This window comes from Amphiura filiformis, chromosome 16 (assembly GCF_039555335.1).
Source record: "Amphiura filiformis chromosome 16, Afil_fr2py, whole genome shotgun sequence".
NCBI classification, from domain to species: Eukaryota; Metazoa; Echinodermata; class Ophiuroidea; order Amphilepidida; family Amphiuridae; genus Amphiura; species Amphiura filiformis.
This window is the reverse complement of record NC_092643.1, coordinates 49471279-49487942: the sequence shown is the minus strand read 5'-3', so window position 1 is coordinate 49487942 and position 16664 is coordinate 49471279. Positions and strand designations below refer to the sequence as shown.

The 16664-nt window shown below is 34.7% G+C and overlaps 2 protein-coding genes across 2 annotated transcripts in view; one reads left to right on the top strand and one right to left on the bottom strand.

Annotated features, from left to right (window-relative positions):
- Window positions 1-418: 418 nt before the first annotated feature.
- Window positions 419-16664, bottom strand: part of LOC140136144 (mRNA cap guanine-N(7) methyltransferase-like) — a 37287-nt gene continuing 21041 nt past the window's right edge. Inside the window, 4 exon segments of the mRNA XM_072157849.1 lie at window positions 419-1227; window positions 3570-3710; window positions 4883-5000; window positions 5722-5886. Of these exon segments, the coding sequence (XP_072013950.1) occupies window positions 1051-1227; window positions 3570-3710; window positions 4883-5000; window positions 5722-5886 (601 nt within the window). The 3' untranslated portion in view covers window positions 419-1050.
- On the top strand, window positions 7029-11279 carry LOC140136420 (putative nuclease HARBI1). Its single transcript, XM_072158144.1, is given in 6 exon segments — window positions 7029-7036; window positions 7963-8065; window positions 8068-8145; window positions 8147-8269; window positions 8271-8341; window positions 11042-11279. Coding segments are annotated over 6 exon segments (621 nt in total).

The following is a 16664-nucleotide window of genomic DNA, read 5'->3' as shown; positions in this document are numbered from 1 at the left end:
TAGTTTATGCAAATCCATATGGATTCGCCCAGTTGATGTTTTACAAGAATCTTTGCGCCAATCGATTTGCAGATTTGCATCGGATTTCTGAGCCTGCATTCATACATGTCTTACATACCCTATAAAATATATGATAACAGCTTTACCTGTAGGACAAAGTTTACGTTAAGGGTAGACGAGGTATTGTTGGTCGAAGTAACATTAAAAATCGATTTTCATTATCTATATCAATATATTATTGAAAATTAACGCTTGATGTTTTGCAAAAGTTCATTCTACAAATCATATACTTTGCAAACTTGCTTAATTTATTGTTGTTAATGAGTTATGTACGATTTACAAAAGTGTTGTTGTTTCAGCCCTCTTTACAACGTAACTCAAGAACCGCAGCACCTATAAAAGTGTATCTGTGATATTTATATTCTTCTACACGCCGCTATGAATTGAGCAATGCAGTTTTTGCCAAAGCTCACTACCATTCGTAAGATGCTGTGAACTACCAAATCACAACAGTTTAAAATAATTAATAACCTTAAGCACTGGAGGAACACTCTTTTCTAAGATGCAGTATTTTTCCGGTTCCAACCTTGAGTATCAAGTAATTAGGGTCTATAACTTATGGCTCTCAAAATCATGTTTTCCTCCTGCGCGTAGTTTATGTAGACAGTGCTACAATAATTGCAGTCACACCTATTCCATACAAGTGGCTTGTCTCATAATACCATGGGAGAGACATTATGTGATGTGATAAAGCAAAATCAGTCGGAAGCCAGAAATACTGATTTTGAGATATAACCAAACAAAGGCAGTATTTCCTTATGTTTCATCTTGTTTTATAAACTCTTTAACTGCTCTTATCTTTTGAACTGGTTGTCCAAATTCAATGGGATTCTCTGCAAAATGTAGCTTTGCAAATGCTCTTTACAATCCTATAAGAAATTGAAAATTGGACATGTCCGACTTCAGACTAATTTTGCTTGATCACACCACATATGTTCATGTACTGGCCTGAATTAATATAACTTTAACAATACAATCTTTTATGATGAGTTAAGTTCTTTGTAGTTTGGTTGGTGGTTCTTGAACTTCTTGTGAGCTGCTGTCGGGTTTCTCTGCACTACTACCCTGTTGTTGTTGTTGTTGTTGTTGTTGTTTGTCCCCTCGTTTTACAAAGCCAAATACAAGATACATGCTGGTTGCATCCCACTCTGCCTTCGACATGGTACCCTAGAATTAAAAAAGGAATTTGACAAAGTCAGAAATAAAGGATTCACCCGATGTGGAAACAATAATTGCTATACAATGGGCGCTTCCAGAAATTTTTTAATTATCAAAATGCTGCACTTGTCGGCTGCTACATATGTCTCTTTTCACATAATAGTAGTTAGGAATAAATACCAGACTCATCTCAAGTGGAGGTCACATCAAATCATCCCCAAAGTCACATGTTTTAGGAATACAGAGAACATTCCAAAACCATGTGACTTGGGGATGATTTGAAGTGACCTCCACTTGAACTGACAAGTGCATCCTTTTGATATGGATGTACACATATGTGGATCCCAATCAAATTGCTTGTTAGATGATACATGTACGTACATGCAGAGGTTTTTAATTACGCTGAACAATGACTTCTCAGTGTGGAACAGTTCACATGCATGCAACTGCCATATTTGCATGTAGTGTGATTTTAGCTTGCTATAATTGATCCTTTAGAAAGTTGTAATTCAAATTGTTTATTTTTACAAATTTCAGAGAATAAAATCTTGATATTTTGTAAGGTGGTGATGTTCATGAATTCAGTTAATAACTTTTGATCAATTACATATCAGGCATTGTGAAAAATCTAAACATTTTGCTTTAGACCGAGGAATATGGCAAAATGTTTAGATTTTTTCACAATACCATCCAACAACTGATGTGCAGTTTGACATGACCTTAATCTCCCACACAAAGTGTGTGAATTTCAAATCTACACCCCCCTGTGTGGGAGATTAAGGTTGTGTTTTCCTTAGGAGGTGTATCATGGATCTCAACTGAAATAGCACATTGCCACTAAGTAAGTACCAAATTTGGATTCTATACCCTTACTACAGATTGTTTAATTATGGTATGTGAATCTCACCTGACTTCTGCAAAGAGTGGTGTTATCGAACACCAGGGATCCATTTCCCTAAACTTTACGAAGCTTTGTATGTCTCAAAATCAATCATAACTTAAAGCCATAATGTGTGATTTGCTCCACAGTGATGCCCTCAATTTTTCTTGAATTTCTACTTTTTGCATGATTGTAATGCCCAGTGGTGTACTAAAATATCACGCGAAAGACTAAGCCTGAAGTGTTTTAATTATAGTAAAATTAAGTTTTTATTTTTAATCCGGAGATCTCCAGTTTTATTCTGAGTTCACTGATCGAGTGATGGCTAAACACATTGCTTGCATGTGTATCATTGAATCAGTGACGTATAAACTGTGTTCATATCGCTATTCGTCTTGCATCTTGACGTATAAACTGCGTTCATATCGCTATTCGTCTTACGTCTTGTTTGTACATCTCAGCTGCATCACACTCCATCAATAATCATGATAATAATACGATCGGCAAGCTAATACGCGCATTGTTGGCACTGGAATGAAATGGCAATTTTCTTTGTTTACCCCATTTGTTTGGCTCAAAATCAAAGTGGGAAAATGTGATCAGTAGCTATCAGTGAAAACTAACATTTAAATAGGAATCTATTCTTTATGCAAATCACACATTATGGATTTAAGACACATTGTAAAATCCATTTCACTCAAATGACTTACGACCCTTCTTAGAGTTACATCTAGTATAAGGGTATTCATAACTTACAAACGGTTACTTGAGATACAAAGGATTAAAAGTTTAGTGAAATAGGCGCCAGCACAGTATATTTTACCCATACGAAAAATCATTCCGTACCGTGCATGCACAGATCACTGACAGTGACGCAATCAGCAGTTGGAAAATCGTTAACCCAATGACGTAATCGCTGCATTTTCATTGATAAAATTCAGAATCGTTCAAAAACACAAGTTTTTAATTGCAAATATTTAATTTTTGTGTGTATGAATGTCACTGTCTATCTCAAAGTAACATCGTGTATTATCGTAGCGTTGAATGCGCTGACGCTTGTGAGGCGGGTCCGTTGCAAATTTGGCGGTTCTCTTGTTTTTTGTGACATTAAAAATCCATCTTTCGCATGGCCGCTGTGTGTGTGGGAACGGGGGTCAGCTATGCACGCGCTGCATGCATAAACACTAGCAATACTGACTGAGTGTACCAATCGTAGCAGGGTGTAAAATATACAACAAAGTCAATGTTTAATCTCAAATACGTTATGGGGTAAATATAAGCATTTGAATAATTTAACAATAATTTGAACCTGAAAAATAAATGAACATGAAAGTTCATGAGTGATTTTTCAACATATTTGACTGTTGGATAAATATGGGTGCTGCAGCTTTAGAGCTAAGGCAATATGGGGCATTACTTTGAAGTTGGTAATGGGTAAATTACACTGTGCCCAGGCAATTGCTACACTTACCAGTTTCTGTGAATGATTTCTAGTACCAGTATCCCCTTGTTGACTTGATTCTGATTTCTTATCCTCTAGATACTGTTCTACATGTTTATAATCCTCTTCTTGAGTTCCTACCAGTGGCGAGTCTGAATCAGCAGGATATTGCTGCAAAAATTTAAAAAAAACAAAAAAAAAACATTGAAATTATGACATACCGTATTTCGTCGAATAGTCGCCCCCCTCAAATAAACACCCCCCACCACTTTTTTCAAACAAGATGTTTCAAAAATTCCGATATTTCCATGCTATCTTGTGTAGTAAGCTTACCAAGTTGCTCACATGGTCGCGTGTAACAGCAATAAATGGCGAAAATCTGCATCCGAACCCGGAAGTGAACCAAAAGTCAGTGTCAAAAGGTCATAGTTCATCATTTTAGCGTGACTTTTAAGCTTACCTAATGATTTTAACGGGAATTTTCGTGCTAAAAATGACCTCTAATAAACGCCCCCTTGGGAAAATGTAACGACCCCCGGGGGCGTTTATTCGACGAAATACGGTACTGCAACCATATCAGGTTACTGATTTTAAGCAATAACAATTGTCTTTACTCAGTGACATGATCACAGGAGGTCTGCAAATAAGTTCATCAGGATTGTCAATGAAATATACAGTACAAAAATTCTTCTTAGCAAATCCAGAATTAGTTGTTACATACCTCGATGAATGACAGTTTCGTGCTAACACTTAGCACTTTCTAAACAATTTGAGAAAGTGCTAAGTGTTAGCACGAAACTGTCATTGATCGAGGTATGTAACATCTAATTCTGGATTTGCTCAGAAGAATTTTTTGCACTATATATGTTCACAGGAGGGTTGCAAATAGAATTTGAAAGTTTAAATTTGGAAGGGTAACTTTAATCAGTTATCTGCCCAAAAGATCTAAGATCATATGCATTGCAACACGATGAAGAGGGTACACTACTTTCCCCTCCATGTAAACATGACAGGCAAGTATGGCCGAGTCTGGATACTCCTCACCTGACATCTAAACATCTCTTGATACCATGATACATTGTATAAAGGTTTAATGCTTTGCGTGCTGGCCATAGGATTCAGCAAGTTTTCAGATATTTTCTCAACATATTTAAGCTATTGCCAGAAACAATGAACCAATACTAGGCTTGTTTGTACTCATTTTAATGCATTTTTCATGCTGATTCCAAATATGGTCATTCTAATGTACGATTCTGATATTTTTGAATTTTAAAGAAAATTTGAACTTGTCGTCTGCAGTCGACACCTACATGGATAGTTAACAACAATGTTTAAACACAAACCTCAAATGCTTTCATCTTGCTGAGTAAACTTCTGAATTCTCTATTGTCTTGATTCTGTGTGAAATACTCATGGAATGTTTTACAGAATACAAGCTCCATGTTGTACTTCTTAGCCATTCTGAAAAAGAAGAACAAAAAATACAGTAAGTGTCAATAACTTTAAAGTATCTTTAACTTTACTAAACCCTTCTTATTTCATTTTATACCTATATAGACTAACCTTGTTCCACATGGCCAAAAAAAAAGATTGTTTGGTTGTCATCCACGGACCGAACCTAATCTGGAAAAAAGGGTTTTTTTTCTTTCAACTGTTTTTTACAGTTTCTACACACTTCTAAACTGTTTTAAAAACATGAATATTTAAAAATAAATCTTGACTGACCGATCCAATTATGAAAAACTTGTGCAGGACAAGCAAACAATTTTTTTGGTCTAATGTTCGCAACATTATAGAACCCTGGGTATAGAACCAGCTTATGAAGAACATCAGTAACATCAAGAGCAGGTCCACATCTTTCCACAGAATGCTAAGATCCTAATTTTCATGATTCCTGCACGATGCCTGCACAGGTACATCATCGACAAGGTACCTGACTGGTACACACAGAGTGCCTACACAGTATTATTACTGCTGCTACTGCACATACCCCACCAGCAGTGGTACAGCACAGTACGCAAGTACCTTGACGACAGTGTACCTGTACAGGTGGTCCTAATAGAAATCTTGTAGTGTTAGTAGAATAGTAATTTTACTTTCCCTACTAAAACTTGGGAAAGTACTAAAAATTCTATGTAGTCTTCAACTCACTCTTACAATCGCATTTAGTAATTTTACTTACTCTACTAATACTGGGAAATAGACTAAGAATTCTGGACAGTCTACAACTCCTTCCAGGTGGAAATCATATTTGCATCCAAACAGCGGAAACTCATCCTTGTTGGAGAATGTTACCCTGTACACATCGTTGCCAAAAGACAGTTCATCTGATGACTTTAACCTACGACTATAAAACACAAGTTGACAAAAGCAAGAAAGAACAAAACACAAACAATGTTAATGGATATTTTCTATAAAAATATATAGTTGGTGAATTTGACCCATATTTCAGATAATACAATTGTAGCAATCAATTTGTTCTTAAAATTCCGCCTGAATCATGCACATATCTATCATCATTAAAGAGATGATACCACAGTGTACAGATTCAAAATTGCCCCGTGTGTGACCCTATGGTAAATCTGCCATTTTGGTTTGGTTTGTCATGGAGGGTATACACATAGAATGCACACAACAACATGCTTTGAATTTGAATTTGAAGTTTGCCGGGAACATAGCAAAATTATCTGGAGATACACTATTTACCCTCCATGACCGACACATAAAATCGGTCTACCTCACTGATCATCATAGATTATGGCAAAATGCTGGATAAAACATGAGTCCAATTTATTTCCGGGCACACTATTACCGTAACCACCCGGGTATAAGCCCACCTTCGGCTATAAGCCCACCATCTATTTTTTAAAACATTCTGGGAACAAGGGTGCACTCAGGTATAAGCCCAGTACTAAGTTTTGACCAAATCAATGCTTTCCTCTTATATTTAAGAACAAATATAAAAAAATATCAGTTGATAATTAACATTCCACACTTATTATTTTAAGAAATTGACATAGATGATAGAAATTACTGGTACATTGGGCATGTACAAATGGGGGTTGATTGTTCTTATTTTTAAATTCAAGCACTAGCCCTTCCCCGGTTATAAGCCCACCCCCATTTTCAAAGTGAAATCTGCCATCTAGGAGGGTGGGCTTATACCCGAGTGGTTACGGTAGTTGATGCTTTGTGGCTGTATTTCCTCTGTAAGACTACTATGCTGAATTGGGCTATTCCAGCTGAAATCCATTCATCTCTTATGGAAGACATGATCTTAATCTCCCACACAAGTAGTGTGAATTTCAAATGAAGTCACTCAGGATTCAGGTAACCCCATTTGGAATTTTGGATTTTACACTCCCTGTGTGGGAGATTAAGGTCATGCCTTCCATAAGAGATGAATGGAGATCATTCCATAAACCATTAAACAACAACTCAGTGACTTTGCTGCTTAGAAGCGCACACCCTAGACTATTTCAAATCAAGATGGAAAAGTACAGAAAACTAGGCGCAGTGAGCGGTATTTATTCAGTTAAGCTAAGGGGTCAAAATGGGAAACTAAGGGAACAAGAAATACCAATAACCATGGTACCTTTTTGAGGAAAAAATAAAGCTTATTTAGCCAATGTTAACATGGGGTCATTAGGTAAAATATTTTTCTAACATATTGTACTTACACCTCTGCTATTTGGCATATGGAAAAAATGCATACATTCATAATTTTTCGGCACTTTAGATTCAGACAAATTGACACTTGGTAATGTATACATTATGTACATCAATACAAGACATATTCCTGGGGCCTGTTTCACTTAGGGGTAAGATGCGTCGTAATGGACCGTACGACGCATCTTAGAACTTAGTGTAAGACGCATCTTACTCTGGGTTTCACAAAGACTTGTAAGACGTGTAATGGGTCGTAGCCCGTTCTCATTACGTACCATACAGGTCGTACCCTACGTCTAGTCTGAACAGGACGTAGGGACTGATCTTAATGTGATTATCATGTGACAAATTTCGGCCAAATATTCAAAACAAGCAGAAATGGCCTCCAACTCATGATGGGGGATCGTAGTAGCCCGAGGGCTCCGCCCATGAACAGTATTTCGAGATCGGCTTAACCCATTAGATCGATTTAATGATGATGAGATATACGAGAGATATAGATTTACCCAGAGGCGTCTTGCATGTACTCGATATTTTAACACCTCATTTACGACACCAGACTAGAAGAGTCATGCCATTGACCCCGAATGCAAGTTTTCGTGGCGCTGAAGTTTTACGCTCAAGGGACGGTGCACAACAATCACGGTGATCACCATGGAGTGAGCAAAGCGAAGCGCTTGTAGAATTGTGCGTCGAGTTACAAAAGTACTCACTGGAATGAAACGAGAATATGTCAAGTTCCCATCAACGCCAGAGGAAGTAGCGACCACTCAACAAGAGTTTTTGATGTTGCTGGGTTTCCGCAAGTTGTCAGCGCCGTAGACTGCACACATGTACTGATGAAAGGTGCCAACACGGAGATAACGCCTACGCTTACGTAGATCGGAATAGAAACAAGTCCATCAATGTTCAGCTCATGTGTAATTCAGCTTTTCATTATCACTAATGTCGTTGCCAGATGGCCCGGCTCATCCCATGATTCTCGGATTTTGCGCCACAGCACAATTGGGCAGGAATTTGATGCAGGACGAAGAGATGGGATACTCATTGGCGACGGTGGAGTACGGGTTGAAACCATGGCTCTTAACACCAATTTCACAACCGCGTACACCTGCTGAATATGCGTACAACAGGTAAGCTCTTATTTGACAGTAGGCCTCTATGTATTTTGTAGGCCTACATTATGTTATTTGCTCTACCGTGAACACGTGGCAAAAAAAATTCATCACTTAAAATTTTTCGCCCCCCTTTCAGATCTCAAAATTTTCAGTCCCCCCTTTTTTGACATGAAAACTATGGGTCAAATCCATAGAAAAGCATATACTCAATTTTCCAGGGGAAATTTGTGGTCAATTTTTTCAGCCCCCCTTAGGAGGGTCAAAACTGTTAATGCCCCTCCCCATTTTGCATCAGGACCCCCTTACAAGTGTTTGTGAATGGTCCCTAACTCACTTGCTTATTTACTTGGGCTTACATAGTACTGACTAATCGTTTGGTGTAAATGGGCGCAAGCAATAAATCACTTACGGTCGGGAGGGTATCCATGACTTTTGTGTTTCAATAAGTAGATAATAATTATGTTTTTACAACTAGTTTTAACATATTAACTCCCATTTTATGCTTTGTTTCTTGTACTCAGTTCAAATACATACATGGTCATGGGGTTCCAGTTAGCTCAACAAATTGGGGTAAAATAAACAGTGGGGTGGGTAATTGGAACAAGGGCATTAGCACTTGCAAGGAGACTACATTCATCGCTATTATTAACATTGAAAAGATATTCTATTTAACACATATTGTGTGACTAAACAAAAGAATATGAACAATAATTTTGTTTTCATGATTTTTTATAAACATGGTAAAATACCACGTAAAAATGCACTTTCTCTAGGTACATAACAGAAAAATGTATAACATAAAATCAGCCATTTTTGTACTTCTACTGAAGATAGCTTTATATATCTGATAGCATCAATATTGCTTTCTACTGAAGATAGCTCATATCTGATAGCATCAATATTGCTTTCTACTGAAGATAGCTAATATCTGATAGCATCAATTTTGCTTTCTACTGAAGATAGCTCATGTCTGATTGCATCAATATTGTTATCTACTGAAGATAGCTTATATCTGATTGCATCAATATTGCTTTCTACTGAAGATAGCTCATATCTGATTGCATCAATATTGCTTTCTACTGAAAATAGCTTATATCTGATAGCATCAATATTGCTTTCTACTGAAGATAGTTTATATCTGATAGCATCAATATTGCTTTCAACTGAAGATAGTTTATATCTGATAGCATCAATATTGCTTTCTACTGAAGATAGCTTATATCTGATAGCATCAATATTGCTTTCACCGAAGATAGCTAATATCTGATTGCATCAATATTGCTTTCTACTGAAGATAGTTTATATCTGATTGCATCAATATTGCTTTCTACTGAAGATAGCTTATATCTGATAGCATCAATATTGCTTTCTACTGAAGATAGCTCATATCTGATAGCATCAATATTGCTTTCTACTGAAGATAGCTTATATCTGATAGCATCAATATTGTTATCTACTGAAGATAGCTTATATCTGATAGCATCAATATTGCTTTCTACTGAAGATAGCTAATATCTGATTGCATCAATATTGCTTTCTACGAAGATAGCTCATATCTGATAGCATCAATATTGCTTTATACTGAAGATAGCTCATATCTGAGAGCATCAATATTGTTATCTACTGAAGATAGCTTATATCTGATAGCATCAATATTGCTTTCTACCGAAGATAGCTAATATCTGATTGCATCAATATTGCTTTCTACTGAAGATAGTTTATATCTGATTGCATCAATATTGCTTTCTACTGAAGATAGCTTATATCTGATAGCATCAATATTGCTTTCTACTGAAGATAGCTCATATCTGATTGCATCAATATTGTTATCTACTGAAAATAGCTTATATCTGATAGCATCAATATTGCTTTCTACTGAAGATAGTTTATATCTGATTGCATCAATATTGCTTTCTACTGAAAATAGCTTATATCTGATAGCATCAATATTGCTTTCTACTGAAGATAGCTCATATCTGATAGCATCAATATTGCTTTCTACTGAAGATAGCTTATATATGATAGCATCAATATTGCTTTCTACTGAAGATAGCTTATATCTGATAGCATCAATATTGTTATCTACTGAATACAGCTTATATCTGATAGCATCAATATTGCTTTCTACTGAAGATAGCTAATATCTGATTGCATCAATATTGCTTTCTACTGAAGATAGCTCATATCTGATAGCATCAATATTGCTTTATACTGAAGATAGCTTATATCTGATAGCATCAATGTTGTTATCTACTGAAGATAGCTTATATCTGATAGCATCAATATTGCTTTCTACTGAAGATAGCTAATATCTGATTGCATCAATATTGCTTTCTACTGAAGATAGCTCATATCTGATAGCATCAATATTGTTATCTACTGAAGATAGCTTATATCTGATAGCATCAATATTGCTTTCTACTGAAGATAGCTAATATCTGATTGCATCAATATTGCTTTCTACCGAAGATAGCTAATATCTGATTGCATCAATATTGCTTTCTACCGAAGATAGCTCATATCTGATAGCATCAATATTGCTTTATATATCTGATTGAATCAATACTGCTATCATAGATTATTATTTTTCTTTTTACTGAAGATGTGTATTAATTTTATTACTTTCAAATAAATATTGAAAAAAAAGAATTGTTATAAATAATGTTATTATAATTCCTCAGTGTTATTTCTTTTGTTTGTTTTTATTTCCAACAGGGCTCACCCCAGAACGAGAGTGTTCATCGAGCAAGTAAATGGTCAAATCAAGTCTAAATTCATGTGTCTGAAGATAGGTATACGCTCAAGTCCGAAGGAAGCTTGCCGTACAATAGTTGCCTGCACAGTTCTGTTCAACATAGCCAAAGAATTGCGGGAACCATTCATCATAGACGACAATCTCCTCCAGATCCACCAGTTGAAGATTTCCAGGGTCAACCTCCTGCAGATGGTGTAATAGTGCGTGATCAAATTGTTAGAGATTTCTTCTGAAACAGTAAACTTCTTCTGAAACAGTAAACTTCTTCTGAAACAGTAAACTTGCAGCAAGATGTTATTGGTTCCCACATGAAGTATTATCATCTCTGACTATGACTATTGTAAAACAGGGACGTGTTGACTTTCTAAACCAAAGGAACCCCATTCGATTAGAGGGTGTTTGAAGTTGAGGTGTTTTTTTGTTTGTTTTGTTTTTTACTGCAGACAGGATCCCTCAAAGTGGGAAATTTTTGATATTTTTTTGTTTTGTATCTTTAAAAGTAATGAAGATAAATACAAAAAAGTACACATTTTCAGAAAGGAAATGATGCATGAAAGAAATCCAACTAGCACAGCAGATATAAAGTAGCATTTTTTGAGAAAAGCACCAAATTTTCCATGCCAATTTTTGTTGTTGTCCACCATAACAATTACCATTAATACCGAATATGTACTCCACCTTGAGGTAAACAACTTCAAATATTTGGGCAAAAAAGAGATATTTTATCTTTAAATCACAATATTTTGTGGTAACGGAATATAATTAAAGGGTGCCTCACCCATTATTTACTTTTACTGCCTTGGACACATTGTTTGGGCATAAAGTATAATGCATTACCCTTTATTTCTTACATTACTGATTTCATTCATAGTTTGAGATTTATTTTAAGGAAAAATACCTTCCAATTCCTCTAGAAATCCTTGTAGGACAGGAAACTAAAATGGAATTGTGAGCTTCAGAAATTTGAAGACTACTAGTAATAAATTTTGTACAAAATAAATTTGAAAAGAAACAAGTTATTCAAGAAACTGTTGTTTATATTTTATTAATTAACTAGAATTACAATGGTATTGATATTATCAACATTAGAGTTAAAGGAGTATCTAGTGATTCTTATATCCCTTTTGATAGTATGTTTTGGTAGATATCTACTGAAAAAAACTGAATCCAAAAGTTTCAGTTGATTGTGATTTTGCATCTGCAAGTTATGCATGATTATCCCAGCAAACACAAAAGCGTTTTCGACATCATTCATAAATGGTTATAAAAGGTTGTCAGAAAAGCGTTTAAATGTCGGGTTATATAAAGGGTATATTAAGAGTATAAAACGTTTTCATAACCTTAAAAAGCATTTTTTGATAATCTACTGCTCAGCAAACAAAAATGTTTTACAGAAAACATTTAAATGTCGGGTTATATAAAGAGTATAAAAACGTTTTAATAACATTCCAAAAACATTCTTGAAAACTTGATACAAAACATTCTAAACAGAATGTTATTTTGGGGTTGAAAAAATATTTTGCAAAAATGTTTGCCCAAAATATTTTCAATAACGTTTTAAAACATTTTCATGACCTTTATATAACCCGACATTTAAATGTTATTAAAAGGTTTAAAAAAACATTTTAAGAACATTTCTGTGTTTGCTGGGTTCAAATATTTTAACATAATGTTATTTAAGTATTGACACAATATTTGGCAAAATAGTTTACAATAACATTTTTTGAAAACATTTCAAAATATTGTTGTAGTGTGTTTTCATACAAAACATTTTAAAACGTTATCAAGACCTTTATATAACCCGACATTTTAATGTTATTAAAACGTTTTTACCTAAACCAAAAGCCAAAATATAACTTATTTAAAACGTTTTTAAAACGTTTTTGTGTTTGCTGGGATGTGTATTATGATTTTAAATCCCACATAGAAACCCATTGTTAAAGGCACATTCAGTGATTTGCTCATCCGGACGATCGTAAAAATCATCAAAATGCAGAATGGTTCAGCCAAAAGCCGTGTATTTAAGATAAAATAAGACACGAATTTGTAATTTAGATACTGACAGTATCTAAATTAGCTACATGTATTGAATTGGGCTTCAACTTCGTCAGTACTGCTGCTTTCTTCGTTTTTTGCCAAATTTGTCATTTCAAAAATACCAAATGACAATTTAAATGATTTATCCTTCACTTTTAAGCAATTTGTAAAAATTTAAATTTTTTACACTTGTGCTGGGATCACTGAATGGGTCTTTAAGTGGCTCAAAACTCACCAGTGAGTTATTCTTTCATTTTACCTCAATAGTTTGGCTTACAATGACCAGAAAAATGTCATGACAGTTGTTAGTGATAATATTAATTTACAATATTTGGCAAAGTAGAACAAAATTTGAATTTGAATGAGAATGCACAATGAGGCTTTAAAACTCTGGTTATATAGAGTTTTTTGTAAGTTTTATACATTCATGGTTGTGAAAATGTTTTTGTAAAACATTCATGGCAAACATTTTTCCAAACTATTTTGTCAACATGTAAATGACATTATTGAAATATTTTGCTTCAAGTTTTCACAAATATTATAGCATGTTTTTAAAACATTTTACACCCAATAACCCTACATTTAAATGTTTCAGTAAAACATTTGTGTTGTTAGGGTGTTGTAATTTCCTTCTGTTAACATAAAATAAATAAAATAAACTTGACCATATTTTTGCCACACGCATGAATCTGAAAGAAAATTTTTGTGCCCAAACTATATGTAGCCAGAGTTTCCCCATGGTATAAAAAATGTGGTGGATGAAGCTGGTGATCACGTAATGCACCATTAAAAGATTATTATACAGGGTGTCCCTGAAAGAACTGTATGGTCAGGAACTGATTATTTTGGCTACTTTAAGGGAAGGGGTATGAACGTTTGGACAGTATTTATTGTGGGACATTAGAGCACATCAGACATATCGAATTGCATTCTGAATACGAAGAATGGCCTTCTGATATCAAATAATTTTGATTTTTTGAAATTTGCAATGTAATACACATTTTATGGCAAATCATTAAAAATTTGATATTTTTGATATTTAACAGTACTCAAAGTAAACTTTATAAATCTGATGATTTCTACCTAAAATGTAGGTGGGATGAAAAGCCGACGATCAATTGAAAATTTTGACCTTTTGTATTGAAGATATGGATTTTTTTCCCAAAACACCCAAAAAAAATTAGGTCTTTTTGGGAAAAATATCCATATTTTCAATATGAAAGGTCAAAATTTTCAATTGATCGTCGGCTTTTCCTCCCAGCTACATACACTTTTAGACTATATCATTAAATTTATAAAATTTACTTCGAGGACTGTTATATCTACAAAATGTGAAAAATATCAAATTTTAATAATTTGTCATACAATTTGTATTATATCGTGAATTTCATAAAATGAAAATTATTTGATATTAGAAAGACATTCTTCGCATTCAGAATGCAATTCGATAGGTCTGATGTGCTCTCATGTCCCACAAAAAATGTTGTCGAAACGCTCATTCCAGTTCCCTTAACAAATAATCCAAATGTAACTAAATAACTGATGATGTTGAAGAACATATCAGCCATCACATATTATTGAATTTTGACAATTGACCGCTCCGTTTTTTAAATAAAAGAATTTTACTGAAACTACCTACTAGTTTTCAACTGTTCCATGGAGTTATTATCTATCAATTACAAGAGGCGCATAATGCACTGATGATGCACAGTGATTAGGCCATCTCAATTTAATAGTTCGTCTCAAAGCCCATCCCAATTTAAAAATCTAATACAGAATGCAGTTTTAATTATTTATTTTTTTAATTTGTTGTTTTACTTTAACTTTTTGTATCTATGACAAGAATAGACCTTTTCATCTCTCAAGTAGGTTGCACTGTGGTCAAGATGACAATATTTTTATTGAGATTTACGCTTTAGGTTATTTTGACGTCTGACAGATTTGTGTGTGGCGGATTGAAAAAAAAATGAAACAGTGGAAAAAAAAGTTTACTCAACCAAGCCGGAATTACATGAAAGAACAGGAAATTTTACTAATGTGTGCGGGGGCTTTGAGATGAATTATTAAATCAATATGGCCTCTGAAAATAGATCATCGAGTGTTATTTTAATCCGTGGAAAGGCTTGAAAATGAGGGAGTGTCGTAAAATTATTATATTTCAAGAACGATATGGTCAATTGTTAAAATTCAAAAGGTATGTGATAGCCGATTTATTCTTCAACCACACCAAGTATTTAGTTATGTTTAGTTGTATGCGTTAAAATACCCAGACAATTAGGTTTCCAACGATACAGTTCATTCAGGGACACCCTGTACCAGCTTATACCAATCATACTATATATTTATTTACTGCATTGAATTAAACAAGTCCATGGCTGAAGGTTGTAGATTATTAAGATCATTATGGATCTGCTTCAGCACTTCAGCAATGGTACTTAAACTCTTGGCTGATTGCTGACTGACAGCGAGTTTAGCCCTCTCAATATTTAACAATTCTTCATGTATTTCACACTGCCTTATTGAGGCTGTTTTGGTTGGTGTGCTACTGCTACATGTACTTTCTTCTTTATCCTCATTCCGCCTCTTCTTCCCAGATTGAGTTGGTGGTACTGTAGATTGAGTTGGCACTACATGTATATGAACCGATTCTGTGGAGCTTTGAGATTCCTTTAATATGCAAGAAAAATTTTAAAAGAGAAACAATTATTGTGATAATAATAACTATGCGCTATCTATTTTGAGGTCATTGCAGGACATTTGAAGCGGTTTGTTTGGGCCAAGGTAGTTTTTCCGAGGGCAGAGGCCCAACAATTTCACCTAATGACCGTAAACTCAGGCCGTAAACAGATAGTGCCAAGTTATAATTGTCATTGATTATCAGCATTTTACAAATTGTTTCATGAAAATTAAGCAATTTTTTGCTTAAAGCTCTGGTATGAGCAATTGGACAGTATTTTTTTTTGGCCATGAGAGCACATTAGTCATATCGAATTGTATTCGCGAGTACGAAGAATGTCCTTCTGATATCAACTAATTTTTTTTTTAATTTGCGATATTATAATACATGATTGAATCCCTGCCCACAACGAAAAGAAGCTAAAGATCGTCTAGAATGATTATTTCATGCCACTCAACCTTAGGCCTACAAGAAAATCAGTGATTTCTCTGTTGATATCACTGAACAATGAAACTACAAATAAAATGTAAACCAAGCAAGTTCCTGGCGTGACAAACACGTAACACATATGGGCGCTTCCGTTAACTTGAGTTTGTGTCACAAGTGACTGGAAAAGTGTGGATTCATCAACGTTTGGCTACTGTGCAAAGGTATGGGAAGAGTTGTTGAATTGAACATTTTGACCTTTCATATTGATTTTTTCCCTAAAAGGCCTTATTTGTTTGGGTGTTTTGGGAGAAAATCCATATCATAAGATTTATGAAGTTTACCTCGAGGACTGGTAAATATCAATATGTTTGATATGTACGGAGCCTCATGGGTGACATGTAACAATTATTTGTTGGAAAATAATCATGTTATCTCGGGAT